This window comes from Aquila chrysaetos, chromosome 1 (assembly GCF_900496995.4).
Source record: "Aquila chrysaetos chrysaetos chromosome 1, bAquChr1.4, whole genome shotgun sequence".
NCBI classification, from domain to species: domain Eukaryota; kingdom Metazoa; phylum Chordata; class Aves; order Accipitriformes; family Accipitridae; genus Aquila; species Aquila chrysaetos.
The window spans coordinates 8,938,103-8,964,649 of record NC_044004.1 but is presented as its reverse complement, the minus strand read 5'-3'; the positions used below and the strand labels follow the sequence as shown (position 1 = coordinate 8,964,649).

Sequence of the window (26,547 nt, the reverse complement as noted above, 5' to 3'; positions counted from 1 at the left end):
ATGGAACGTCTCAGCTGAATAAAAATATGTTGTTACTGATATAGGAGAAGGATTGGAATTCATTTCATCTTTATTACAGTGAAATGAAATCAGTTATGTTGACATCTCAGTTATAAAGGGAGCAAAAGCTACAGTATTTTTCTACCCATGTAAGTAAAATAACTCTTGATAATCCTGATATACTGTATAGCAAAATTATTTTTGTACGATGCTGTTTCACAAAATAATGTAAATACATGGATTGCATAGGTGTTAGTAGGAGCAGAATTTGCTCAGAACAAATAATCCATTATCTTACTTAGTTTAAGTTAAATTTCAGTTTATCTTCATTTCATTCATTCTCCTTGTGATACTTAAGTTTGCCATAATAAAGACTCTGTTGGGATTCTAATTATTGACTTTTGAGGAAGACCATTACCACAGTGAATTGAGAAAAACATCAGTGCCTCAAGAAACCTGGAAAATACTTGGACTGGAACTAAATGTCTTTCCTGTTGTTTTATTTAGATAATTCAAAGTTTTAAACAGAAAGATAACAGATAATGATTAATATGAAGCCTACTATAACTCAAGAAATGTATTACTATCAATGCCTGACCTAAAAATTTCTTTCAACCAGATCTGTCATTTTTCATTTGGACAATATTGGCTTGTTCATCTTGTTTTTTGAAATGTGCTTAACCAGACAAAAAAATCAGAGTAGTCAGAGAAAGGAAACACCTTTGAGATTCATCCCTAATATATTTCCATTAATCTCAGTGGACTAACAGCAATAGTATCTAGCCTATATGCTCTGCAAAGAAGAGAAATGCAGTTCCATAGACAAAAGGCATGGTCTGGTTAAATCAATTTCTATAGCATCTTGTCTCGACATATTTGAGAGCACTATCTTTCTCAATTAACGTCAGCTCTGCTCTGGGAATACTCTTTGGTAGTTAACTGTTGCTGTTAGAGAGCTAACTTTAGATATAACACAGCTGGCTTATGTATTTTGCTGTTAATATTTTCAGTAATGGAACAACAAAAGCAAAGCGAACAAACTATTAAGCAGAATGCAGAAGATTTTCCACCTAAATAAATCAACTTTAAGGATAAGAAAACCCAACTGTAAATTTCTTTTGATTGACTCTGGAGAGAAAAAATAAATTACAAACCTCAGGAACCCATTTAAGGTAGGTCTTAGGGTTTTCTTTTTCCCAGATTTCTAAGTCTCCAGCGCACTGAGGGTTGCACATGTGCCTCTGTGCAAACACCACCAATCTGTAGAATATTTCATTTAAAATTCATTCTTGGGCAGCTTCTTTACTTTCATTTCCACTTACATCAAAGTCAAATAGAAAACCCTCCAACAGCCCAACTCCTCACATAGCACAAGAATGGAGGAAGAGCAGACATGATGTTTAGAGGGTATCAAGAAAACACAATGTATTTGTGAGAAAGATCACAGAGAAAAGAAGAAAGCAAACTGAAGAAAGAAGGTAATGGAAAGCAAGTGCAAGGCAAGTTTTTAACGCATGTCTCCTCATGGCTTTCATGGGTAATTACCCACTAGAGGGAGATAGACTGTAACTTGTTGCCAGGTGGATTATGGCAGAAGTTGGACTTTGTAAAGTCCAAAGAGGAAATAAGAAAGCCAAAGAAGATGTTGAGTTCCCTACCCTGGTAGAGTTTTGTGCTGCAAAGTTCTGTGGAAGTTACCAACTGAACTGAAAACCTTTCCCTTTCTGACCTGGCTTTCATTTCACTTTTATGCAAAAAATCCCCACCTCCATCAACCTGTTTGTTCTGTTGGTGACAGCAACACCTGGAGTTGTAAGGATGGCAGAAACAGTGTAGTGCTTGTCTAGGACTAACTGAACTGCCATAGGCCCCCCCAGCATGGGGCGAGCCATGCACACCTCAAGTCAAGTACGTTGAGACCCACCAATAGTGACCCTTCAGTCCACCTCAAACACCTTGGTTCCAGTTAAGGACGTGCATCCTACAGTTTCAATTAGCTGCCTATGGGTAATCATTTATGGTCTCTTATTCTCACCTTTATTTGTGCAGAATGGAGAAGGATTTTAAAATTCAAAGCAGGCTCAGATGTGTCCTTTCCTTAGGGGAAGCCAAGAAGGGAAGTAGTAATGGATGCTTAGAATTGGAAACAAGGCATAGGAAAAGTAGCTCTTACCTGCTTGTGTCATTCCTGGTTCTGAAAACCAGTAGTTTAGGAACTTCCTAACTTCCGAACCAGACACTGTATCTAGATGAGCATGTGTCAGAGACTTTGTTAAGCCTAGCTCCCTTGAATCTATTTTCTTTTTGAACCTATGTATTTATATTTTGGGGTTTTAGAACATCCTGTGGCAATGAGTTCATATGAAAATGTATTTCCTTCTGTTCTTTTTAAAACCCTGCTCCCGGATAAACTGACTGAATTAATATGGTATCATGAGCAGTGATAATAACCATTTTCTATTCACTTTCCTCCCACCTTCATTATTTTCCAGACCTCTGTGTATCCCCTTCCTGTTGCAGTACAGAATGAAAACCCCAGTCTGGCTCCTGTTTATACTAGGATTTTTGAACGATATGAAGGCTTTTCAGAGTCAAGCTATTAGCAGTGACAACAGTCTTAACTCTAACCTTGCCTCTCTGCGTAAGAACTGTTGGATAAATAAGAACATAATGCAAACTCGGAAAAGATGCATAATTATTTCCACACAGGAAGTTTGCAGTTGATAGTTCAGTGTCACAGATAGAAATGACTAGTCTAACGTGCTGTGAACTAAATCAGAGCCAAAGCAATTATCTAATGCCTGTGAACCCTCAGGGTCAACTATACTCTCTGCTACCATGTGTAATGCCAGAAAAGTTCATTGACAAACACCAGCCATCAAAAACACTTCTTCCTCCCAAACTCCATGTCACTAGTTTCCGAAGTGGCCTGTGGTTATATCCTGCTCACCTTCAAATTCCCTCAAAAATAGTACAGGGGTTCTGGGCGCTACTGTTTCAACAACTCTGGTTTAAGGATTACTGAAAACATTGCATGACTCCATTTGTCAGTACCCTGATATGATCCTTAACGCAAACCAGGTTAAGGTAAATGCAAAATAGCGTTATTTGCAAAAATCCAAATATAAGCAACACATTTGCATTGCTTATCCAAAGCAATACACAGAAATGAAAAGAAATGGGGTATACAGGACATTTGCAGACCTGGAAGAGCAGCTGGCTGCGCTCTGTAAGAAAACTAGGCACAGGTGCTGGGATTGAGCCCAGGGCCCTGATTCCCAGCTGGCACGCTGAAAGAGGCTTCCCGCTCAGGGAGAGTTAGATGTCTGTTCCTTGGGAGGAGAGGCCTCGGAAAGGGGAGGAGGTTGTTCCCTTGGCATGACAGGAAAGCACTGCTGGCTGAGCCAAAGGGGAATGGACTCTTTTTGTTGATATCCGTTGGGTGTATTTCCTCTTTCAGCTGTTGGATTAGTGACTAAAAAAGAAAATGATCGATGTATGTTGTATTGGAATGAGTGTGGGGCTTGTCACCCTGGCTGATGAGCGATCTGGATGGCTTACTTTTACCTGTTTCTCAGATTAGTCCCAATGAGTTCCTCTCGCTCTATCCACATATACCTTGCTAGCCACACTTTATACACTCACATAACCAGGATTAAAGCATGTAATGTGTTACTGAAAAAATAACTAATCCCTTTAAGGTAACAGGACGTTTGGGGGTGAATGCCTCCTAAGTCTGTCTCCAGGGGATACTATAATGGTAATAAAGTGAAGAGAGGCCTAAGACAGGCAGGAGAGAGGTTGCTGATTACATGGGAAAGCCCAGACAAAGCATCTTCTGTTTCTGATGCCTGAAATTCAGCCACGTAAGAAAAAGGCAGGATACTGGCAAAGCACCACTGGGATGTACTTGTGCTGATGGCTCTTTGTTATTTTTTTATAGCTTCACATCACATTTTACCAGGTATTTCCCCTCAAGATTCTCATATACCTACAAATCAGTCTAAACCAAATGTTGTCAACAGAGCTGCCGCTTCACTTGCCTTGGAGGTTGCCATTCTTTTTGTGTCACAAGAACAAAGATAAAAATGTTAATTTTTAGCCCTTTCCAACACTTCTATGATATTATCTTGCAAGCACCAGGATCTGACTTTACAAATACATAACTGCACTTGTTCCTTTACCACTCTGTGTCTGTGAATGTCACTGATAGCAAAGGGACATGGCATGCATATGCATGTGTAGGATTGGGGCCCAACAGCTTAGGTCCTGCTGAGGTCAAGGCACAGACATCCAGACAAACATTGATTTAGAAAATTTACAGTATAGAGGATGGTTGTAGAAAGGGAAAGCGCACTGACCATTCCAAAGGAACCAACTCCTTTTTTAAATCTCTTAATCTGCTTTTCATTATCTCTGTGGGGAGGCCTCTTGAGAAAAGCAGTTCTTTGACTTGAATAAAGGAGGGGCTGTGGGCTTGCATGCTGGAATGGGGAGGTCATTGTACGGCAGCACGGAAGATGGGAGTGTTAGTCAGGTCAAGGAGAACAGGATAAAAAAGTGTGAGATCTGTGTTGCAGGCTTGGTCTGGATTATGTAAGGTAGAAAGTTTAAAGCTAGAAGGTAAACAAGAGAGAGCAATTCAAAGGTTGGAAAGATATATTCTGGTAGGGTCATTCAGGCTTATTGTTAGGGAAAAATATGGGCCAGGACTGATAACATCATCAGCAAAACCAGCAAGAAAGAGGTAACAACAGCTGAGGCTCAAGAGCGCTAAATTCTGCACAGGAATTTTAAGCATCAGGCTTCAGCAAATCAACCTATCCGTCATCGATATCTTTCTTATCTGTTCTTGTAAAGGAAATGCTTAGCTCTGCTTCCCTCCTTAGAGGCAGACAAAGCCCAAATATGCCTGGGGGACAATGGGACTACATAGCATTTTGCCTGCTACCAAGTCATACAGCTGTGTGCATGTGCTGGCTATAATCCTCTCTCCTCTAAACCAGTGCTTATCACAAGCAGCCTCAGCCTTGCCAAATTGCTAAAGAAAGTTATGTTATTGCCACTAAAATGGCCCTTTTCTCCTTTTTAGAATACAAAGGTAAAAATTATCCTAAAATGGTGTGCTGACCTTCTGCTGTTTCTTTAATGGACACAAACGGAAAGGTATCTCTGGTTTGCAGGGACCTCCTATTTTTCCAGCACTCCTATAATACTGGCTGACTTCACCAGGAATTTGGAGATATATAAGGAGTGCAGGGTCAGGTCTACAAAATCCGGGATGGGGTGAGGGATGGTTGCATGTGCTTCTTGTCTTGCTTCTTCATGGGTTTAAAAAAGCAGAGGTGGTAGATTTAGGGCTTTTATTGACAGTAACACAACATTTGGCGTTTTCTTAGAGACCTAACTTTGAGAGGCAGATGATGGCATAAGATTGTCGGCTTTCTGTGTTTCTAATTGCAGACAGGAACCTGCAAACCTTACAGACTTAAAAAAACCCTGGAGGCAAAGAATAACTCCAAATACATATTTTTAAAGCCTGTCATTCATAAAATCAAATTGACGCATTTGGAGGCGTAACAGGTTATCTTAAATACAGGATTGGTTAATTTTGCAGCAAAATCTCAGACCTTCTCATATCAGCTGGACCTGCACCTGACCCTAACAGGTGCATTTTTAATGCTAGTGACTCCTTTTGTCCTTTTCTTTTCCCTCTGTATATCTCAAGGTCTAAATCAGTTTACTCATTATAGCTACGTTCTTCCCTTTTTGCTATGTGTATAGCCTGAACACCACCTGCCCTCCTGCCTCTGCTTGATCCTGCCTTGGCCAGAACCTTCTAGCTTTTTCCCCATGCCCTCCTCCAGTCCTGTAGACAGCAGCGCCCCAAAACGCTGCTTTGTGTGATGATTATGCATCTTTTCCCCTTGTTTGTTTCACATAAGCTCCATCTGCTGGTTAAAACTAGAATCTGTGTGATTTTCACTATGAAGTGCAAACGCTACTTTTTCCTTAATTTGAAAAGATTTTCAAAATTATCTGTTTGTACTCTCCCAGCTGTGTTCTCCTCATCTGCCCGCATGTCAAATTTAATGAATGACAACCTAATATGTTATTTTGTATTGCTAATTTAGGTCAAGCCCATGCAATCTTTTAAAACACCACTTTTTGACTAGAATTTGAGCAGGTAATTATCCTTGGATCTGGAATGACTGTTTACAGCACATTATTACTGTCAAGGAAATCTCTTGAGTAGCTTTTCGCTGCATTGTTTGAAGAGGCACCCAAGGCAGATTGTTTCTGTGCTGTTGCTAATGTGTAGCCACTGCTGCTTTTTTTTTGGCACATTACAGACAGGAGTGAACTTCTGACCTGTACGTACATACAGAGCAAGTCTGTAATCCAGCGACCACTTGAACTTTTACCTTTGGGCTCTAACTTTTACAGAGCGAAAGGCTTCAATATCCCCCAAGTCTCTCCTAGAAATCTGTGATGATGAATAGGAGTATTTTTTAAAGAACTACTAATAATCTGTTGGTTTTCTCCCTGGGGTGGAAACTTAATGCAACTTGCTACACAGTAATGTCTTTTTTTTTTTTCCCATTCTTCAGATTTACGCTGAACAGTGGTGAATAAAGATGAGGTTAATCCCATATTGTTAAACCTATTCAAGGAGACAACCTGGGGATTGCCATGGAAACAGATTCTACAGACTAAAAGCGTAATCCTACTTTTAAATACTGTATATGGACCTGTACCACTTCGTAGCTTATAGAATCACACTGTGTACACAAACATGATGTTGCAGCAGAGAAATGGCAAACCTGTCTCCCATCTCATCACATACTAAATATGCTCCCACCTCCTCGTGCTTACAGCCCAGAGCAGCAGGGATTGCACCTCCTTCCCTCCACGCACTGAATCTTACCTCCCCAGTCCCTTGCTGCCTTTGCTGCCAGCTCGGCTTGTCATCTGGGTGTAAGGGGGAACAGCGGCCGTGCCTGTGTAATTAATGAACGTGGTGGTTCTGGCAGGAGTGTCATAGATTTGGTATTGCTACACGGCCACTTTCACAAGCTATAGGGCAACTGACCACGTGTGTGAAGCTGGGAGTGGGGGTCCTGCTATCCATCCTCCAAAAAATCAGTAGGATCTAGGAAGTGCTTCCTGGGACGTGTTCTCAGGGAAGGGGTGACAACCGTGGTGAGCATGGAGGGGTGCCCCCTCCAACTGTGCAGGTATTTTTGGCAGGCCACAGAGAAATCCTGCTCCCCATACGCATCTGCCTACCACCTACGAGAGTCGTTGGATGGTGAAGAGGGAAGGGGTAAGGGACAATAGCAGATAAAAATTTCATATAACTATTTACTATGCCTGTGAAGTAGAGGTTTACTGAAAGAGAATGCTGCATATATAGCTAGTTACCTTACAGTTTTGCTCCCTGTTCATATGGACATTTGCTCCCCTATTTCGACAGATCTCTAAACTTTCTTGACGAGAATTATAGGTTCATCTGCTCCTTTTTCATGTCTATGCAAGTAATGCACAGACATAGCCATATTCTGTGCTTTTATAGGTCTTAACGCATATACCTCTTTTAGACAAGTAAAACATTCTTGCTTTTTTCGTATCACTGGGCTGTGCTCATATATCAGTAAAACACATATTTTGATATTGCCACAGCCTATAACAGGAATCACAATTTCCTGTTATTTGGAGTTTGTTTTGTAATTGTTTAGACAACTCTCACCTGGCTTTTGCTTCTATTTAACATTCAGGGGAAAAAAATTTCATGTTTAATACTAAATAATCTTAATTTTGTTTAAATATTACATTTATTTTAATCATTCTCACATCCTTATTAAATATTACATTTAATCATTCTCACATCCTTATTAAATCCATCTAGAAAGAAGGGTTTGTATTTCCTCCTTTTAGTCTCTCACCCTATTCCTGCTAGAAAACACACTTTTCAACAAGATGGCTGACAACTTCTCCAAACAACATGGTTGCTTTAAGAACCAGGTCTAAAATGGCTGTAGCAGCTTACGTTTTTTAAAAATAAAACCCTAGTGAAACTATGTGTATTGTGTTTTATTCTGGGGATGAGTGTTTTCTTTCTGAACTCATAGGCTGTTGGTCTGGATGGAGTGAAAGATGTTCTTCTTTAAAACAAAAACTGACTTGCATGGAAGGCCCATGTATCACCTACAGTCACTGGGCCTTTTCATGTGGGAGCAATTCGTACGACTAGTTAAAAATTATTAATACTTCGTCTTTTCTTAAGTGTTATTTCACAATGCTTGGTAAATGCACAAAATCAATTAGTATTTTGAAACTGTATCCATTTAGGAAATTTTCAGACTGTATTATCATTCCTTTTCATATATGGTAGAAAACCACGTAACTTCCAGGTATAAACAAATCTGGAACAAAAGACTGTACAAAAACATAACGGATTCAGCTCTGAAAAGGCTCATGCATCTACATTGTCTGCCACCCTGAATACTAATGAATTTAATGAAACTATTGAAAGACTGGTTACTTGTCTGCATAAATGTATTGAGACCTCTGTAATCATCTGTTTGCTGTCTGAAATCTCTTGTCAATAGTTTAATGACTTCAGAGCATATTATTCTTCTTGTATAGGCTTCATATAATGTTTCTACATAATTAAGCAGCTTTGTTAGAGGAACTGCCATTAGTTGCCCCATTTCATTTGGTTTTGTTATCAGCCAACCAGAAAGAAAAAAGAATAACAAGAGAAGGCTACAAACCCAGTCTAGTGAGAGAAATGTGTAGATTGGGAAGATTTTTGTGTTGTTGTTGTTGTTGTTTGTTTTTTTTAAGATTGCCATATTAACATAAAGCACTATTGTTAAGTTGCACATTTTAAATAATTTTAACCATTTAAATGCACTAAATATTTAAATACTCATAAAGCAAACACAGCTGGCTAAAAATCTTGCAATGCATTTGGGAGCCAAACATTTTAAAAGCAGCTCTAATAATAAGTACATAAATAACAATACTAATTAATTTTTTAATAATCAGTAAACAACACTAGTGTTTCAGTAGCCAACACAGGCAAAAGATGTGAGAAGAGCGGGTCTTGATTTTTTTTAAAGAGTCAGTCAATTGAATATTCCATCTTCACATATTCTTTTGAATAAAAGATATTAGTATAAATTTAATCTAAATTTTTCATATTTAGGAGAAACCCAGAGGATTTTCTTTAAATACATAATATTAAAAAGGAATTAAAATATTACTAATTAATTTCCTGCCTTTGCCAAGTCTCAAGCATGAAAGGATGCCTGCAGACACATTTGCTTTTTCCTGGTATGAGATGCTGTTTCAGTCATGTTTTGGGTCAAACCTGACGCTTCTGCTACCTTTACATATAAAGTTAAATAGCACCTGTTTTGTTTGGGGCTTAGGTAGGTGTATAGGTGAACAAGTGCCTGGCATTATAAATAACCTGTGAAATATAAGAGGTCTGAAATGACGGTATCCTTGTCACTCTTGAGCCCTGTCCTTGAGGCAGCCATCTTGTTGACAGGGGGTGTCAGCCATCTTGTTGAAAAACAGTTCCAGCAGCTTTTCCCCCATTTTTTAGAACAAGGCAGGCATTAACACCCAAACTTCATATACGTAGTTTTTAAAATTTCATTATTCTCAGATTAAATTATAATTCCTGCAGTTTGATTCTGGTTATTCCCTGCATCTGTCTATTCAGTTAAAAGCCAAGCAAAATTAATGGTACTATTTAATACTGTATTTATTAACCGAGTGCTGAAACATTTGCTAAAAGATCCTAATGCTGGTCAGGAGGAGACTGATATTTGAAGAATAACGTGCTACCGGTAGCCCAACTATTAACCAGCACTAGCGAAGCACATCTGTCGATTGCCTAACGTATGAGCTATTTTATATCAGAAGTATCTTGGCTCCACAAGAAAGGTGTTTTTTCTGTCACATCCCGAGATCCACAAGCAACGCGCGTGCCTGCAGCGAAGCAACTGCTGCCAAGCGGTGCTCAACACCAGCAGAAACGCCAGGTTTTAGCCCCAAACGTGGGGGAACGTCGTCGCAGGCACGCTCTGGTACTGGTGTACTGTTGTACTCGGGGCTGCGGTTACGTCGGCCACACCGGCCTAAACCGCTCAGGACGGCTTTCGTGAGGCACCAGCGCCCTCCCCTTCGGCAGCCATCCCTCAGCGCACACGGCCGGCCTGACCTTGCCGCCACGGCGGGCGATGAGGGGGCTGCCGGCCACGGCCCCGCCGCACGCCGTTTCCGCGGTCCCCTCGGGTGAACAAGCCCCGCGCTGCCTCCGGGGCGGCTCACGCGGCCCTCTGCAGCCCCGACCCCCGGTGCCGGCAGCAGGTCCCCGGGAACCTGCCCGCCCTCCGCTCCGCTCCGCTCCCCTCCCCTCCACCGGCTGCCGGAGCCGAGGAACGCCGCCCCGCGGGCGGCGCGCCTACACCTCCCAGCACGCCCCGCGCCGCCCCGCCTCCGAGCCCCTCGGCCAGCGTCACGCCGCCATCCCCTAGGACTACAGATCCCGGCATGCTGCGCGCCCCGCGCCCGCAGGCGGCTTACCGTGCGCCCCCGAGGACTACGCTTCCCGGCGTGCCCAGCTCCGCGGGGGCGGCGCTATGCAAATGCGGCCGGCGGCGGCGGCTCGGCGCTCCTGGGCGTGTGGGGATCGCAGCGCCGGGGCCCGGGCGGCGGGACATGAGCAGGCCGGCAGCCCGCCGCCGCCGCCGCTAGCCCGCTGCCGCCGCCCAGCCGCGCGCGAGCGCCAAGATGGCGTCCATGCTGCTACAGACCTGCGGCCGCCGGGCCTGCCGCCTGCCCCGAGCGCTCCGCCGCCAGCCCCAGCCGGGTGAGGCTCCCCGCGGGCCGTCAGGCGGTTCCGGCGGCGAGGAGGGAAGCGCAAGCCGCCCCGCGGCCCGGCCCGGCCCGGCCTCGGGGTGCGGTGCGGCCGCGCTGCCGCCCGGCCCGCGAGGCCTGTGCTGCCGGCGGCGCTGAAGGCCTGGGGGGGGGGAGGAGGGGGAAGGGGGGGAGGAGGGGGAAGGGAGGGAGGGAGGGCGGAGGCGGCGACGACGTCTGGGGGCTCCCGGCGTGGGCGGAGAGGTCGTTGCGGGAGGGAAGGGCCGCGGCGGGGCCCCGGCTGGCTCCCCGCCGTTCCCTGCTCCGGAGCCGGCGAGCCGGGGCTGGGCACGGCGCTTCTCCCCTGCCACCCTCGGTCGCCTCCCGCTGCGCCTTCTGGCGGGGAGCGGCTGTGGGCTGGGCGGCAAGGGGCCTCGCTCCCCGGCGGCTGCCGTCGGCGTCGGGCGGCTCGTCTCTTGGCGTTCGCTTCCCTGCCAGGGTGGTTTGCGGGGATGCTTTCCCCTCACGGCAGTTAGGACACATGCGTCTCTTAAACGCCAGCTGGCCGAGGAAGCAAAAAACGTGGGGTTTGTTAAGGTGCAGGAGTGCGTTACCACGTTTCAGTCCTGCCTGCCTTGTGCTCAGCGTAGCTTGGCCGTGGAGTCGTGTTGTCGCTAGTTAAACGCTGCTCAGTAGCCTTTAAGAAAGTACAAGAGGTTATTTTCTTAGACTACATTAGGAAGGAAATGTAAATTTGCCTTTTTCCAGGCGGCTTTGAAAGCTTGGGAAGACGAAAAGGAAACGCAGTGTGTGATACTGTTTTCATTAATAATCAAGATAATTTGGCAGTTTAAGTATCTTTGGGTGGTGAAATTTAATGACATGAAACAGCTGATAAGTTGTGACGTACATGAGGCCTGTGGTTGCTTTTTACGTCTGTGAGTTGGAAAGGCAGGGGTTTAGTGAGGAATGAGCGAAAGCTTAACAGGCAGTGGTTTGTCATTGACACTGAGCCCTGACTTGTCACTGAAGTGCTGTCAGTGAGAACAGGGTATCTGCACGTTCAGATTCTGGCAAACCTGATCAATCATATGGATGCTTTTTCATTCTGATAAACAAGCTGTCGTCTTGGTTACCAGTAATCACTCAAGTGTGGTACCTTCTTCTAGTAAAGACATTTATTCTTGTAAAAACATTTATTTAGGTTGAGCTTGTACAGTGACCTGAACAAAAACCTGGGGTATCTTAGCCATCTAGTTTACTTAAAACAGGGAAGAAACACATCCGTGTACCTTCAAATTAGATGGGAGCTTTGATTCTTCTTGTGGCATAGCATAAGAAGAAATGCTAATGATCACTATAATTTTGCATGTTATAAATCTTACCCCACGTGAAAATTCTCATTTGCTGAAATACAGAGATAGAATCAAATAATTTGTGTGCTGTGATGCACTATGCTTATACTTGGAGTGTTAATCTATTATGAACACATTATTGTAAGGTGTAATTTTTTTGTATAGTGTTTTGCTTTACTTAGCTCATCTTCTTTGCTTTACGTGTAAGTAGTCTAAGATTAAGTTAAAGCTAAGTGCTTCTAAGAATCCTAAATGTTCTTCCTGTGAAGATCAGGCTGTTAAGTACTGCAGGCTTATACTTCTGTAGGGACTTACTTCATGTTAGCCTTTTCTTTTGAAAAACTCTAAACATAGTAACAGTACACAGCTATTCTACATTTAAAACTTCATTAAATTTAAAAATAAAGATTCTCATGACTTCTTTTCCATGAGGAATATGTTAACATACAGCTTTTCTGGCACTGCTGCCTTTCTTACTTTTAAACCGAGTAATCCTAATCCAGGTTTCTTAAATGAACAGTGTTGAGTATGGTAAGCTACATTCACCTTGTTCAGACACTTCTGGATGTCTGTATTATCCTAGAAGCAAGGAGTATGGACTTTGCTCCTTTCTGAAGAAAGTATGTATTTTATTTCAGGGCTGGCTTGCTCTTAGGTACGTGGTTAGAACAGACACTGCAAAACTTGTCAGCTCTTGTCAGAACTGACAAAGTTGAAATTAACAGTTATTCTGCAGAATCTTTTGGTGAAATGATGTTTCTGTGTGCCTGTTCACACTCTGAATGGCTGTATGACAAGAAGTGTTTGAATCAGCATGTTTTCTTACAGTAGCCTTGGAATTTCGTTCTTTGGCCCCTTCCTTAGCATTAATGAGTCTGGTTTGGAAAAAGAATAAAGGTAAGCGAAGTGAAAGTGTGTTGCTGTTAGAGTTTTATCTAAGAAACTCCAAGCCAGTTTTGACCTCCAGATCACCCCTCTTTGTTCTAGGGGCACCTGTCCATAGCAGGTAATGTCCTGCACTAGTAGGACTCTATTTTTTGGCACATTTTGGCTTTGTGTGCTTCCTGGCACTCAGGTGAGAGAAGCAGATCACTGTCCTGCGACTTATCCGTCGAGACTTTGGGTTCTGCTCTGCTTTGCTCAGCTGTTACTTAAACTCAGGGACATCCTTCTGAGATGGCTAGCGTCTTGGGTCAAGAAATTCAGCTACTGATCTTTCTGTAAATGTTGGAGAGTACCAGAATGCCTTCACAGGTTCTCAGGGCTTGATTTTTGAGCCAGAAGGAGACAGTTTTTTTCCCCTGGCTCTACTTGCAGTGGCAGTGAGTACCTGTTAGAGTTTGATATAACGTGAGATGGGTAAATCCTTTTGCTTTGACTTGATAATGCCATAGCTTTTGCTGTAATGACATCAAAGCCCACTTAGCATGGGATATCCCTTGATTATTGAGATTTTTCTTTTATAAGTTAACTTACCTTTTTTTCCCCCCTCATACCCCTTCCCATACCTTCTCATTGCCCCACCTGATTTTGGAGGTATCTCTTTTCCTCTAATAATTAGGATATTTTGGTGGGGAAGGCTTTTGGCGATCAGCGTTGGGCACTGTGTTTTCTCAGATGCAGTTGTCTACTTCAGGATCTGTCATAGGCTATTTCTTAGCTTCGATGGTGGAAAAGTTGACCCCTAACCTCTAAAATGACCTTTCTATCCTGCTGTCTCTTAGGATTGACCAGAAAGAGTAGGTTCCAGGTAGGAGAAACAAACTACAGCATGCCTACTCCATCCAGCCTTCCATTTTTGTTTTGGTTACAGTGAATGGTGAAAAGATTGGCCAAAAAGAGTGAAGGCATTTGGAGCCTTGTTCATATGATCTTCCTTTGTTCTGTCCAGGAGTCTTTTTGCACTTGGTATTGGCTAGCTAATTGAGTTATTGCAGCTAGGTATCGATACAAGATTTTAAAAATTTTTTAAAATTGCTTTAGGGAGATTCTTTTCTAGTGGGCTCGGGGATGATTTTCAGTGATTGTAGATTGCATACAGCCACTAGGTAGCATTTTATGTAGCTGATGGTGCTTCCGTGGTGTTGGATGGTCGGAAGGCTTTCAAGCATGGCCCTTTATTGAAGCATGTGAACTGACTTAGATAATTTGTCATTCAATGGTCTCCTCAATTTATTTCCAGAATGGATGCTGCTTGTCTCTGTACCTGGGTAGAGGATGCCTGTATATAGGTGCCAGTCTTCCTTGTGGACTTTATTAGTTATTATTAGGACTGATTCTGAGTTAGCGTTTCAAACAAAATTCATTTTGCAGAACACGGCATTTGTTGGAAAGCTAACCTTTCATATTCTTTGGATCAGTCTCTTGCCGTTCAAGACAATTTGTATCCTTTGCAGTGGGATCCAGGGGTAGAGCTATTTTTACCAGGTGCTAATCAAAATGGACAGCGATGTATTGAAATGGTGCTGTGGTTCCACCTCTCTAGTGAAGTGTGTCTAGGTTCCTACTCATGTTTTATTTGTTCTGCTTAAAAAAAAACGTTTTCATCTTAGACATCAGGCAAGTGCTCCATTTGGATCATCTAATACTGTGTTGTCAGGCAGCCATTCAGAAATTACATTTGCTTTCAGTGAAGTTTTTCTGCCGTATAGTTGCTTGTCCGAGGGACTTGGAAACCTGTCTTCAGGCAATTGAACAACTGCAAGCAGTACCTCACAGGTCCACGGAGTTCGACTGTATGCACGGACAGTTTGCTTGAGTGCTTATGGAGGTGTCAGCTGTGTTACAGAATTGCTCCCCACCTGTTTTGTCTTTTTTTTAATCCTATAAATTGGGATTACAGGTTGAGAGAGATAAGAACAAGGCATGTGCTTTGACTTATGTTGGAAGAGGATGAGGTATTCGGGCTTCAATACTTCACATGGTTATTGTCAAAACAAAGAAATTTTCAGTCTTGGCTGTTTGTGATGCACAATCATCCAAAATGTGAATGTGCTTACAAACAGTGCACCGTAAGGAAGTTGCTGTTAAGCAGCATCTTTTTTGTGCTTTCAGTAGTAGCTATTCCTAAGTAAAGGTCAGTCTTTTAAATCATGTATTTTTGTACAATTCACTATATGGATAAATGTCTTCCTGAATTTCAGAATTAATGCTAATTATTGGTATTTTTCTAGGTAACTTGGGAGATCGGGCATGTCTTAGCTGTACATCCCTGAGGCTGGCAAACAAAATGTGAGTAAATATGAACTTTTTTCCTAAACTTAAAACCGTACAAAACTATCATAGAATGTGGGTTTAAATCTTCTAGACCCAGTGTGAAAATACTAGCTTCAGCTTGTGTTATTGACAGATCAAAGGAAGTCTGAGTATTATTACTCTCTTCACCTGCTTGTTTGTATGTGGAAGAAAGTGAGATCTTCGTTTTTTCACACACTTCCTCCCTCTTTGTTACGATGTGAAAGCAATAGAATATTAATCTTGTTCTTGAGTGATTCCAGGTGATATCATGGGCTTCTGGCATACTTTCTCTGTAGAGTTCCATAGAGTAAATGTTCAGTCACAGCTAGTATATAAAACATAGTTGGCAGTTAGGAACGTAGATCATTCAGAGATCATCATGCAGATACAGAGTTGTATCTTTATTAAACCAAAGTAGTTTACTGTATGTTACAGCCTTGGATGAGACTCTGCTAGGAGATGGTGTCCTCTTCTGAAAATGAATCCAGTTGCTGTGTGCTTTTATGGAACTTAAGGAGTTGGATGTTGGCAGAATCCATTCTCTGTTCCTGACTTGGCTGACAAGGCATACTAGTGGATATGAATTACCTAACGCCTTTCCTTGGAATGTTAAAATATGTATTCTCTAGTTATTTATAGTCTGACTGCTCAGGAAACCATGACTATTCTTCAATTTCCTAAGTTTCCATTTTAACATAAGGATGTGTCTCTAGACATAACCCCCTAATATGAAATAAAGTAATTCCTTTCTTTTTAAAGTCATGTTAGTTCTAGACCACTTACTGTATAATTAGTTGTGAGAGGTTTTTTTAATACATAAAGCATTTTCAAATCTCTGTTTGCTTTTTAGTAGATTATTAGATGGGTCCTCTCTCTTGGAAAATTGGAAACTTACAGTTTGAAGTCTGTTATATGAGCAGCTGAATATTGGGACAGAAATTCTTGTTATTTTTTTGATAAGTTTTTTTTACCAAAAGCTTCTGTTAACATAATGTTTCTGTTTAAAATAAAACAACTGGTGCCCGCACCCCAGATGACCCAGATCCAAAACCAAGGGACTCTAATGATACAAGTACTGAGTACAGCTTGCGATAGAAGTTCTGTGTCTGACATCCTGCAAGTGAAAGTGTGTTCAGAGAGGCATATTTCTTGTGAAAATTTTTTTCCCTGCGGACTCAGAACCAGTTCTGTTGGCAGAGCTCCCTTCCTTTCTGCATGCAGAAGCATGTAGATGGATGTAACTGGAACTTGGTCTGTAGGCTTGGAGCTCTGCTTTTGGGAAATGACTTAGAGTCAGGATGGATTAATCTATGCAAGTGTTTTAATCTGTTTTTTGAATATGTACTTATTTTCTTAAACGAACCGTAATTCTCATTAGTTAATATCTGTGCAAGTGTGTAGTTTTCTAGCTAATCAAGAAAATATTTTGTGTAGCTGTGTATGTTTTGGCAGTCATCTTACTATTGAATGGTCAGATGTTTAAAATTTTAGTTTAAGCTAGAAATTAATAATGAGTCTTTAAAAAGTAATAATTTAGTCAATTTTTTTGTACAAGGCTCTATTTGAATAACATTAAATGGATAAAACCATTAAAGTAATTTAAATTCATTGGATGCATGTGATGATTAAGTTTAAAAAGTACTTCTGGCTGAAAACTGAGTGAGTGAGGTTAATACTTTTAAGTGTTCAATAACCTTTTTTTTTTTTCCTTAAAGTGTTATTCAGAGCTGTAGAGCCACTTACACCTCTTCTGTGTTCACTGACTGAAGACAAATACACATTCAGATTTTGTTTTGATAGTACAAGGGCCCAGTGAAGAAACACCCCAGTCATTTCTGTCCTGTAGATGACTTAATGTTGGCATTTCAGTTTGAGGGACAACTAGTGGAACTCATTTATATAAAATATTGTATCTACTATTTTAATTTTGTCATACCCTTTTATAAAAGTGTGTACAATCCTACTTACGTATAATGAGTAGTTCTTCTGTGTGTATAGTGAGTGTTTGGGGTGTTCGAGCAATGCTTTCCTTCTAACTTCAGGTTATGTTTAATTAAAGAAAAGAACAAAATTCCAAATAAGGTAGAAGAGTATTGGTTCTGTCTGCCCCAGCTCAGTACCACGATAGAAGTTTGTGCAAAGGTGTCTGCTGAAAAGGGAAAACTTGATGCATGGAGATAGTAAATGAAGAACTCTAATGAAATTGGATTTCTCTGATGCTAATTCTCTTCCTCTAATTCAGCACCTATCCCAAATCTACAACTTCTGGTTTTTTTTCCTTGAGTGTTTTTTTCAAACAGGAAAAGTAATAGAAGGGGCTTTATGTTACTTCTGGATTTACAGATTTATTTTCAAATATAGTTTTCTAAATGGAAAGCACTTCTGGTTGTTACTATTCATTTAATTGGAGTAAAATAAGCTACCTTTTCCAAATTATTTAATGGAAAATTCCTTGCAGGTTATTTTTTTGTCATGAAGTAAAGCCAAGCATTCTTTTCAGGTATAGACATTGATTGTGAGAGTCACAAGTTTGTTTTTTTTTTTCTTAAATAAGTGGTAGATATTTCTCAAATGATGCATTTTATAAATACATACATTTAAAACTATACAAATATATATAAATAGTGTATGATCTATTGCTAATTCTTGAATGCTTTTTTCTTTTGAAGGACTGTACACTTTAAATATTGCACTAGTGTCCCTCCTGTTTACGCATACTCCAAAAAAGATCACTATTGTTGTTGGACTAAAGGATCTGAACAAATACACTTTCCTCTTAAGAGCTCTTCTGGCTCGTGGACACCACTAGCAACAACGGGTGTTTTAGGTCCCCAGTATCTTCCAGTTAGATGGTGGCATTCTTCACATCCCCTTCAAGATGACTCCATAGTTGAAAAGTCACTGAAGTCCTTAAAGGACAAAAACAAGAAGTTGGAAGAAGGAGGTCCTGTATATAGTCCAACAGAAGTGGAAGTTGTGAAAAAATCTATTGGACAGAGGATTGTGGATGAACTGAAGCACTATTACCATGGTTTTCGATTACTATGGATTGACACAAAAATAGCTGCAAGGATGCTCTGGCGAATACTTCATGGAAACACTTTGTCTCGTCGAGAACGGAGACAGGTACTGAGTAAATACGAATGTTGTTTGAGTATCCTTAGCGATTGCTCCATTTTATTTGAACTGAGTTGGTCTTCTGTTCACAGAATTAAAATTGCTAGGTGTATTTCCCTCCTCCTCCCTATGTGGACACTAAAAATTTTCGATATGACTCCGAAACATTTTAGTCATGTTCCCATTATTGAATATAAATTTGGTATTTTCTAGTTGGAACAGCAGAGGATTCTTCTGTTTTGTCATGTGGACAGTAGTTGTGGTTTGTTCTCAAGTTCCCATCCATGTGCTGCATGTGTGTACGTGGTCACTTCCTCTGCTTTTTCACTCCAGCTGCAAAAGTAGAGGGAAAACACTTCTAGTAAAGGTTGGATTGGTGCCAATTCTGTTGTATGGTTTGGTTTTGGTTTTTTTTAAACAGAAGAAAAGCTGCAGGCTGAAATGTATGATTGATAATCAGATGTAAGTACTTTCTCAGTTGTAAATATATTTGTGAGATAATTTTAGTTCAAAGAAGATAATTTGAGGAAAGTTTTTGGTTTATACTTTCATTTTTCTTTATGGCATGTAGCTTACATTTATGGAACTCTAAAAATGCAACTGATAATTTTAAAGAAAAGGGAAGGGGGATGGGGATGAAATCTGGAGTGTAAAATGAGAGTGCTTTCAAATTAGGATAACATGCATGCGTTTGAATAGTAATTTCAGTTTGTGGAATAAGTAAATATGCTTATTCAACTAGAATTAAAAGATATATAGCTATTTAAAAACATTTGACGTGAGCTCTTATATGGAAAGACTGCAAAATAATAAGCTGTTTCAAAACTGGTATAGTTAAAAAAATTTTTTTTGAAACAATGCATTGGTACTCAACTTCACCAGTTTATTAGCAATGTATCAAACATGCTGATTTAATAGTTCTCATTTTACTGTTTTTAAAGACAAGTTGTTTAAGAATTTATACAGATAAAATGTTCAAGTCTATCTTCCTGCCTTTTTTTCCTTAAAAAAAAAAAAAAAAGAAGCATTTCAGATGTTGCTGAAAAATAATGTGCTGGAAGAAATGTTGGAAAGTGAAAAGTGTATGTACTGTGGCAGCAGGAGTGAATAGTGCTGCTTGCAATCGTGGTCCGGTTTTCGGCAGTTTGTACACTGTACATGCAATCTGTTAGGTTCACATCTCTGGCTTCAAAAATTTTGTTAAATTATCAAAAAAATGAATATTTGCTCATTGTTTTAATAACTTCCTGATAAAAGTAGGTACATCGTTGGACATTTTCATGTGTAATTAAAGAACATCACATCTTAATGCAGTATGCAAAAGTTTTTTTTTTTTTCCTATATTCGCAAGGTTAGCCAAATAACAAAAATTGTTAAATGCCCATGTAGCAGTTTTTATCTCTGATTACATTTGGTCTCTTTCTAGAAGAGCACTGATTGATGGTATTTGGTCTCAGCATCTTCATGCTACTTATTTTTGCCCTCTTCCTTCTGCTGGTACAAGAGTATGTTTGGCAGCTGATCCAGCTGAAACGTTGCTCAGCAATAAATACAACAGTCTGTGCTGACGTAGGAGAGGGGATTATGTAGTGCCAAGAAAGAGTAACTGAGGATAGCGGGGAATGAGTACCGCAGGACTTCTTGAAGTAGCAGTTCTGGCTTGTGCTGGCTTATTGAGAGCTTTGGGAAACTTGGAAAACCAAGTGAGACAAATTAATTCATGGTTTGAAACAGAATCGGAAATCCTCCAGAGGGCAAGATTGGAACCATTGGTTTTCCTGCCTGTTTCATGTTCACTGAGCCATACTTCTGAGAAATTATACAACAACAGTAAAATATGGATATCATGGAAATATTTCTGCTGAAAGATCAGGATTGTAGTCTATCTAGAAAGCATGAACCTTTAGAAGTAATATGTTAGCTTTGGAAACATGCATTATTCCATCAATAGATAGATTTATTCATTTGATTGCCCTTTAGTTTCGTCATCTAGTGATGATAGAGCTGTCTTTCTAATATTTATGTAGTGGTCTGGCATTTGGCCTCCCTGAATTCTTTTTTTTGTGCAGATGTGTGATTTCAGTATCAATTCCCGTATTTTAAATAGACTAGAAATTTATTGTGCAGGTATAAATTAGCGTTCACATTGATGTAGCCTGTCTCTTACCTAATGATGTGTGTGTGTATGTATGCATGCAATCCGGTGTAGATGATGTAGAGAAAATAGTTTTAAGAACTACAGTAATGTTATTTTCTCAATCTAGGTTTTGTGTTTTCTTTATATGGAGGTAGAGGGCATCCTGTCTCTTGAACTGAGTCATGGTAGGCTTAGAACCCAGGGTCAGTGGAAAGCAAACCCGACTACAGCCGAACAAACCCCTTTACATATGCTTTTTTTTTAAACCTTATTTTAAGTTTGTTTCAACACAGTTCATTTTTTGTCAGTTCAGCCTTAAATTGTAGTATACTGACTGATTTAAAGAAGTCTTAAAGCTTTGATGCCAGATTAGCTACAACTTTGCAGAAGTTGGTCCTGAACTTTAAAAAAAAAAAAAAAAAAAAAAAGTAGTAGTACATACTGCTTTAAATTTATTAAACTGTATATGAACTGACAGTCTAGAGAAATCTTATCTTCACACAGGCTGACAAATGAGTTATTTCTGCCTGCCCTTTCCTTCCTCTTTGGAGGCAATTATGGAAGGATATCCAAGTAATCTAACCACATTAACAAGCAATTGCAGCATGGCTAATGCAAGGAAGCTATTGCTTATGTAAACCAAAAGTTGGTTCCAAAATTCTGCTTGTACTGTTGCTGGTAGGGTTTGGATTCAACAGGATCACATATCTACGCTTAGAAGAAAAGGCAGGAAGAAGTAAAACATGCAAAATATGATACTGCTGTTAAAAACTAATTGCTGTAGTGCTGCCTGCTACTGCTGGATGATTCAGGTCATGGAAGTGAGATGGCGAACACTACGGAATTTGTGGCAAGTGTATCAGCTTTACAAACTCTTCAACCCTGCAGAGGAGGGAAAAGTGGAATACATGAAACTGTGGCAGCAGATGCAGAGTAGTCACAAGTTTTTCATGCTGTGCTGCCAAATAACATGCGTGTAATCATGCACCATTGTATTAGGTTCCTGTGCAAAGTTGTTTTCCTTGAGTTAGTGGAGGGTGCAGTTTCATGATTTATGTAAGCTGTTCCAGGACAGTAGTGCTGCTGTGAAAAAGGCCAGTCCCGCCTGGTGCTTAAACCAAATTTTCCAACTCCCCCTGCCCCTTTTGATTTGTACTGATCCTTTTTCTCTTGTCTGTGTATGTATTTATGGGTTAGGTTTAGCTGGATCAGTCGTGTACCTTCACATTGTGACTGCTAGTGCACCTTCATGACTTCTTATACATTGTCTCAGGTTAGCATTAGGTTAGCTTAATCTGGTTGTAAAACTGCTTCCGTAGATACGGATTTTGCCGTGTAGAAATACTCACATGCGATGTCTAAAAATAGATACTGGGTAAAAATAGGAACTCTATACCGCAGTCTATAGAAATTTTTGAGGGTTTTTTTTTAGGGAAAATATCTTGTTCTTCTGACTTCTAAAATTTTCTTCCAAACTTTCTTACATCTTTTTGAACTCCCTAGTAGTCATTTATCTTCTATTGTTGGAATGAATGGAAAAATCTTTGAGCCGGTAAACAATGGACCCAAGCATCCCTTCTGGGAAACTGAATTTTTTACATACAAAGAAAAATGTCGAACATTGGATCTGTGGAGTTTGTGCATTCCTCAAACAGTATTGAAGATTTTGGCTGGTTTTATGCTAAGAAAATTATGGTTGAAGTTTTACTGGTTTTGTATTCTAGCAAAGCAGTCCTAGCGACATGCAATTTACACTGGTTGTTGCTGCTGTTCCCCTGGATTCACGGGAGGTGTGGGGAGGGGATGGAGGGGGAAGTGTGCGTTTACTTCTGTGAGAGCATTTATGTTGCCAGTTTTTGCCAGTCATAGCTGTGTTTATCAAATCATGATGTTGAATGACACTGCTGTGGCAGTAGTGTACCATAGTGTACATCTGACCTTCAGTCTCTGATTTAGGAACTGACAATATTCCTAATAACCAGCTTTGTAAAATGAGGTAGAGTCAAGCAATATCTGCACTCGCCAATATAAACCAAGTTATTAAGCTTCCAATGAGTACTGAAAGATTCAATTATAGACTGTACAGCCTAATATATACATTTGTGGGTGTACAGAAATGAGAAGGACAATATTTGTTTTATGCAGTTCAAGATTCGGTAACAAATGCATCGGCCTGTTTCAGAGGATTACTGCTCTAGAAAAGCAGTGATTTAAAAAAAAAAAAAAAAAGAATCTACCAAGCTGGGCTCATTACCCTGGATTTAAATGTACATTACAATTGTTATAAGGCAGAGGGGGAGGGAGCTTTCGTTTTATTCTTGATTACTTAGTCCATAGTAGCTCATGCATGTAAGAAGTGGTGGAGCACAAATAAAGATGAATAAAAGAAGTTAAGCAGCTTTAACGACAACAAATGACCACCTCCTGTTTTCAGGTGCTTTTAAGAGGTTTAAATGAGATACTTGTTCAATAATCCTATTGAGACACAGTGAGGCTTTTGAAGTACTTTCTATAGTGTTGAAAACTGGTGAAACTCTGGCACTCTAGTATAGAGCAACTTGAAGAAAAAGATACTAAAAACTGACTTTATCACATCCTTTTTCTGTGTTATTTTAAAATTCCTTTGTAGCAAATATATATATATGTAAGTATAAGTGATAATGTGGATGATCATATCAAGTATTTTTTTAAATAAATATTTAAAATTTTGCTTATCAATATATTTATTTTTTTTTTTCCTTCCAGTTTCTTCGAATATGTGCCGATCTTTTCCGTTTGGTCCCTTTCCTAGTTTTTCTTGTTGTCCCATTTATGGAATTTTTGCTTCCAGTAGCTCTTAAGTTGTTCCCTAATATGCTTCCCTCTACATTTGAGACAAAGTCTAAAAAGGTAAGCAGGTCTGAATATATAATCCAGCAATACATTTTGAAAAAGTTAGAACTTTCCTTGGTAAAGAAAGAAACTAGAAAAATTCTAAAAATTAGATTTTTTTTTTTTTTTTTGTATTAGGGGAATGCTTTTGTCTTCTTTATGTTATTTTGATGATCTTGCTGTTAACATATAATAATGAACCAGCGCCATCCTGGTTTACCTTTTTATGTGTGCAGGTGCTTAGCTGTCAGGGCTGGAAACTTGTCTGATTTGCTATCCTCATCTCCATTTTCTATGACTCTTACAAAGCAGAAATGAAAGCTATGAAACTTTATTTCTCTAGTTTGTATTAAAATACGCAGACTTTGTTTTGGCATTTGTAGTCCTTACTCTTGATGCAAGGTTTTTTTGTATGTATACTTAATATTTAAAATAGCTTCCTATGCATTGTTTTGTTTAAACTTTATTTCTTTTTGTTAAGTTTTCTTGGAATTGTTTAGAGCTTTGTAAAAACACACCAAAAAGCGTCACAAGTTCTCACTTTCAGAGCACAAAAGACTTACGTGACTTTTGTACATAGTGTACATATAATCAATCATGATTGTATACCTGGATCTAAGTAACCATTAATTTCTAATGCTGTGATAAATTCTTTTTTGTTTGGATGAGATATAGTGTAGGATTTCTGTGCTGGATACAAGAGTTGGGAATTACCCTAACCAGTTGGTTAGTTTCTATTTTTTATTACTAATTCAGAGGGTGCAGGTTAGTTTTAGCAGGTGAGGCCACTCATGCTGCACTTCACTCTGTTGGCATTGCATCTCATACTTCATGGAGCTTGAGCTGATCAACCTATTTTTCAGTGTGATCTGGGGATCTTTGGTAAGAGTGAATGTTCTCTTGTGATACATGTATTACAGCAGAAGTTCAGAAGTACTCCACAACTTGTCTGCGGGCAGAAGTGGTATTTAGTGTGCATATTCCTGGAAAGAACTTTTAAAACCAAATATTTTGTTAACAGGAGGAAAGATTGAAGAAAGAATTGAGAGTAAAGCTTGAATTGGCTAAATTCCTTCAAGACACAATTGAGGAGATGGCCTTAAAAAATAAAGCAGCCAAAGGAAATGTTACAAAAGATTTTTCAACGTTCTTTCAAAAGGTAAAATTTTTTTTAAAAAGTATTTTCTCTTCCTACCAAAAAAATAGATTTGTGTTTTGTTTGGTCTATGGTAATTGTCAGATACTTTTATTCTGTTGGATTTGAAGAAGCAGGATATAATAAGTTTTTTAGGATAGATTTCTTTTTTGCAAGTAATACTTCAGTGTACTGAAGTTTTACTGTTCTTCACTTTGGTGTTCTAGCTGGTACTTTCACTCTCTGTTTGATTCTAGAAGCAGTATATTTCTGCTCATTTGCTTTCTTGTTCTCTTATTTTGTTAATAAGTCAATTCTAACATAAAATTATGCACTCAGTGATTAGTCATGTAGTTTTTGACCTCTTTTTTTGAACATTGGGTGCAAAACGTGGGAGAAAAGACTTATGTCCTAATTAACTGATTAAAACTTGGTGGGGGAAAAGTAAAATTTTTTTGTCAAATTTCATTCTGCTTGTAAAAACAGTTTTTAAATGCACAGTTGCTATACTGCTGAAATCCTTTTGGATACTGACTAGAATGTGGTATAATTGGGGTTTGCTAGAATGCGAGTGCTGTGTTTGGTGCAAAATTTTTCTATTCACAAGCAGTTGCTGACACAGAGACTAAATGTCAGATATCTGCCTCCTACACTGATGGCCTTTAGGTTTGACAAGTTGTAGGTAAGGGTAAGGTGTTCCCTGGAGAGATGAAAAATACCTTCTTAAATCTTCTGAGGATAGGATTTATCTCCGTTTGCTCACACTTACGATTTCTCTTAATGGTGAGGCTGTTGAATAAGAGATCAAGCCAACAACCATCATCAGGTGCTTTGTTGAAAGTAAAGAGTGTAGTCCCCTCCTTTGGGGAGAGTATGTATTTGCACAGAAAAAGGCACATAAGCCTGGGGATTTCAGACCTGAACTTTACAAGTCCTGTGAGCTAGCTGGAGCTTTTCCTGCTTGTCAGTGGTGAGAATAACGTTTTAAAGGGTGGGGTAATAAGATTTTGTTGACTGTGCTGAGTAGGTTACCTCAGATACTGATATTGGCAAGTTTTGCCAGTCAGTATCTGCTTGCAAAGTCCACGTACTTTGAAGCTTCTATGCAATCATCTGTTTCTGTTCTTTTTTCATCTGCAGAAAATTTTAAATGGTTAGTTACAGCAGTTAGTAGCTGAAGCACTGACGCTGCAGACTCTGGGAGCATGCCACTGCCATGCTTCATGTTTGGAACATTTTATTTTCTTCTGAAAGAACTGCTACTGAGAATTTACATTTGGCGGTTAATTTCTGTGGAAATAAATGACGTATCACTCCACGTTTGCTGGAGGAAGTCCCAAGTTCCTCTCATGACTGACTAAAAAGAAGTTTCAAGCCCTGCATTTCTTATATGTGGGTGTGCTTTTTACAGCTATATATTTCTCAGTTGTGCCATGGAGACAAACTTTATTGATGTCATTTCACTGTACTAGATAATAAATGTCAGAGCAAGAGCCAGCTTAAATGTTTCCCACCTTCCTGCTGTTCTTTTATAGCTGCTTCTGCAGTGAAGTAGTTGATGCTGCAAGAACCATTGATGACAGAATTTGCTGCAGAATTCCAGAATTTATTTATCTGTGTTGCTTTGTATCTAGTGACGTACTAAAATGTTTCAGTTTGCACTTTCAAGAACCATATGCTTGGCTTTGCTAAAATTCAGCTTTAAACAAGGAAGAAAATACTTTCTGTATTTTTGAAGTTCCATTTTTGGCAGGCCTTTGACCTTTCTTTCTCTGAGTTGGTTTCTCTGCTACACGAGTATCCTGGAGGTTAATGGA

At 39.9% G+C, this 26,547-nt stretch overlaps 2 protein-coding genes across 2 annotated transcripts in view; one reads left to right on the top strand and one right to left on the bottom strand.

Moving 5' to 3' along the window:
* NSD2 (nuclear receptor binding SET domain protein 2) overlaps positions 1–10,773 on the bottom strand; it is a 102,215-nt gene extending 91,442 nt beyond the window's left edge. The window contains exon 1 of the mRNA XM_030023266.2: positions 10,606–10,773. The gene's annotated coding sequence lies outside the window, so the exon portion shown is untranslated. The remainder of the gene's footprint in view (positions 1–10,605) is intronic.
* An 11-nt stretch (positions 10,774–10,784) lies between these two features.
* LETM1 (leucine zipper and EF-hand containing transmembrane protein 1) overlaps positions 10,785–26,547 on the top strand; it is a 28,488-nt gene continuing 12,725 nt past the window's right edge. The window contains exons 1-5 of the mRNA XM_030023286.2: positions 10,785–10,891; positions 15,407–15,464; positions 18,140–18,596; positions 23,470–23,613; positions 24,617–24,754. Coding sequence (XP_029879146.1) covers positions 10,813–10,891; positions 15,407–15,464; positions 18,140–18,596; positions 23,470–23,613; positions 24,617–24,754 — 876 coding nt within the window. The 5' untranslated portion in view covers positions 10,785–10,812. The remainder of the gene's footprint in view (positions 10,892–15,406; positions 15,465–18,139; positions 18,597–23,469; positions 23,614–24,616; positions 24,755–26,547) is intronic.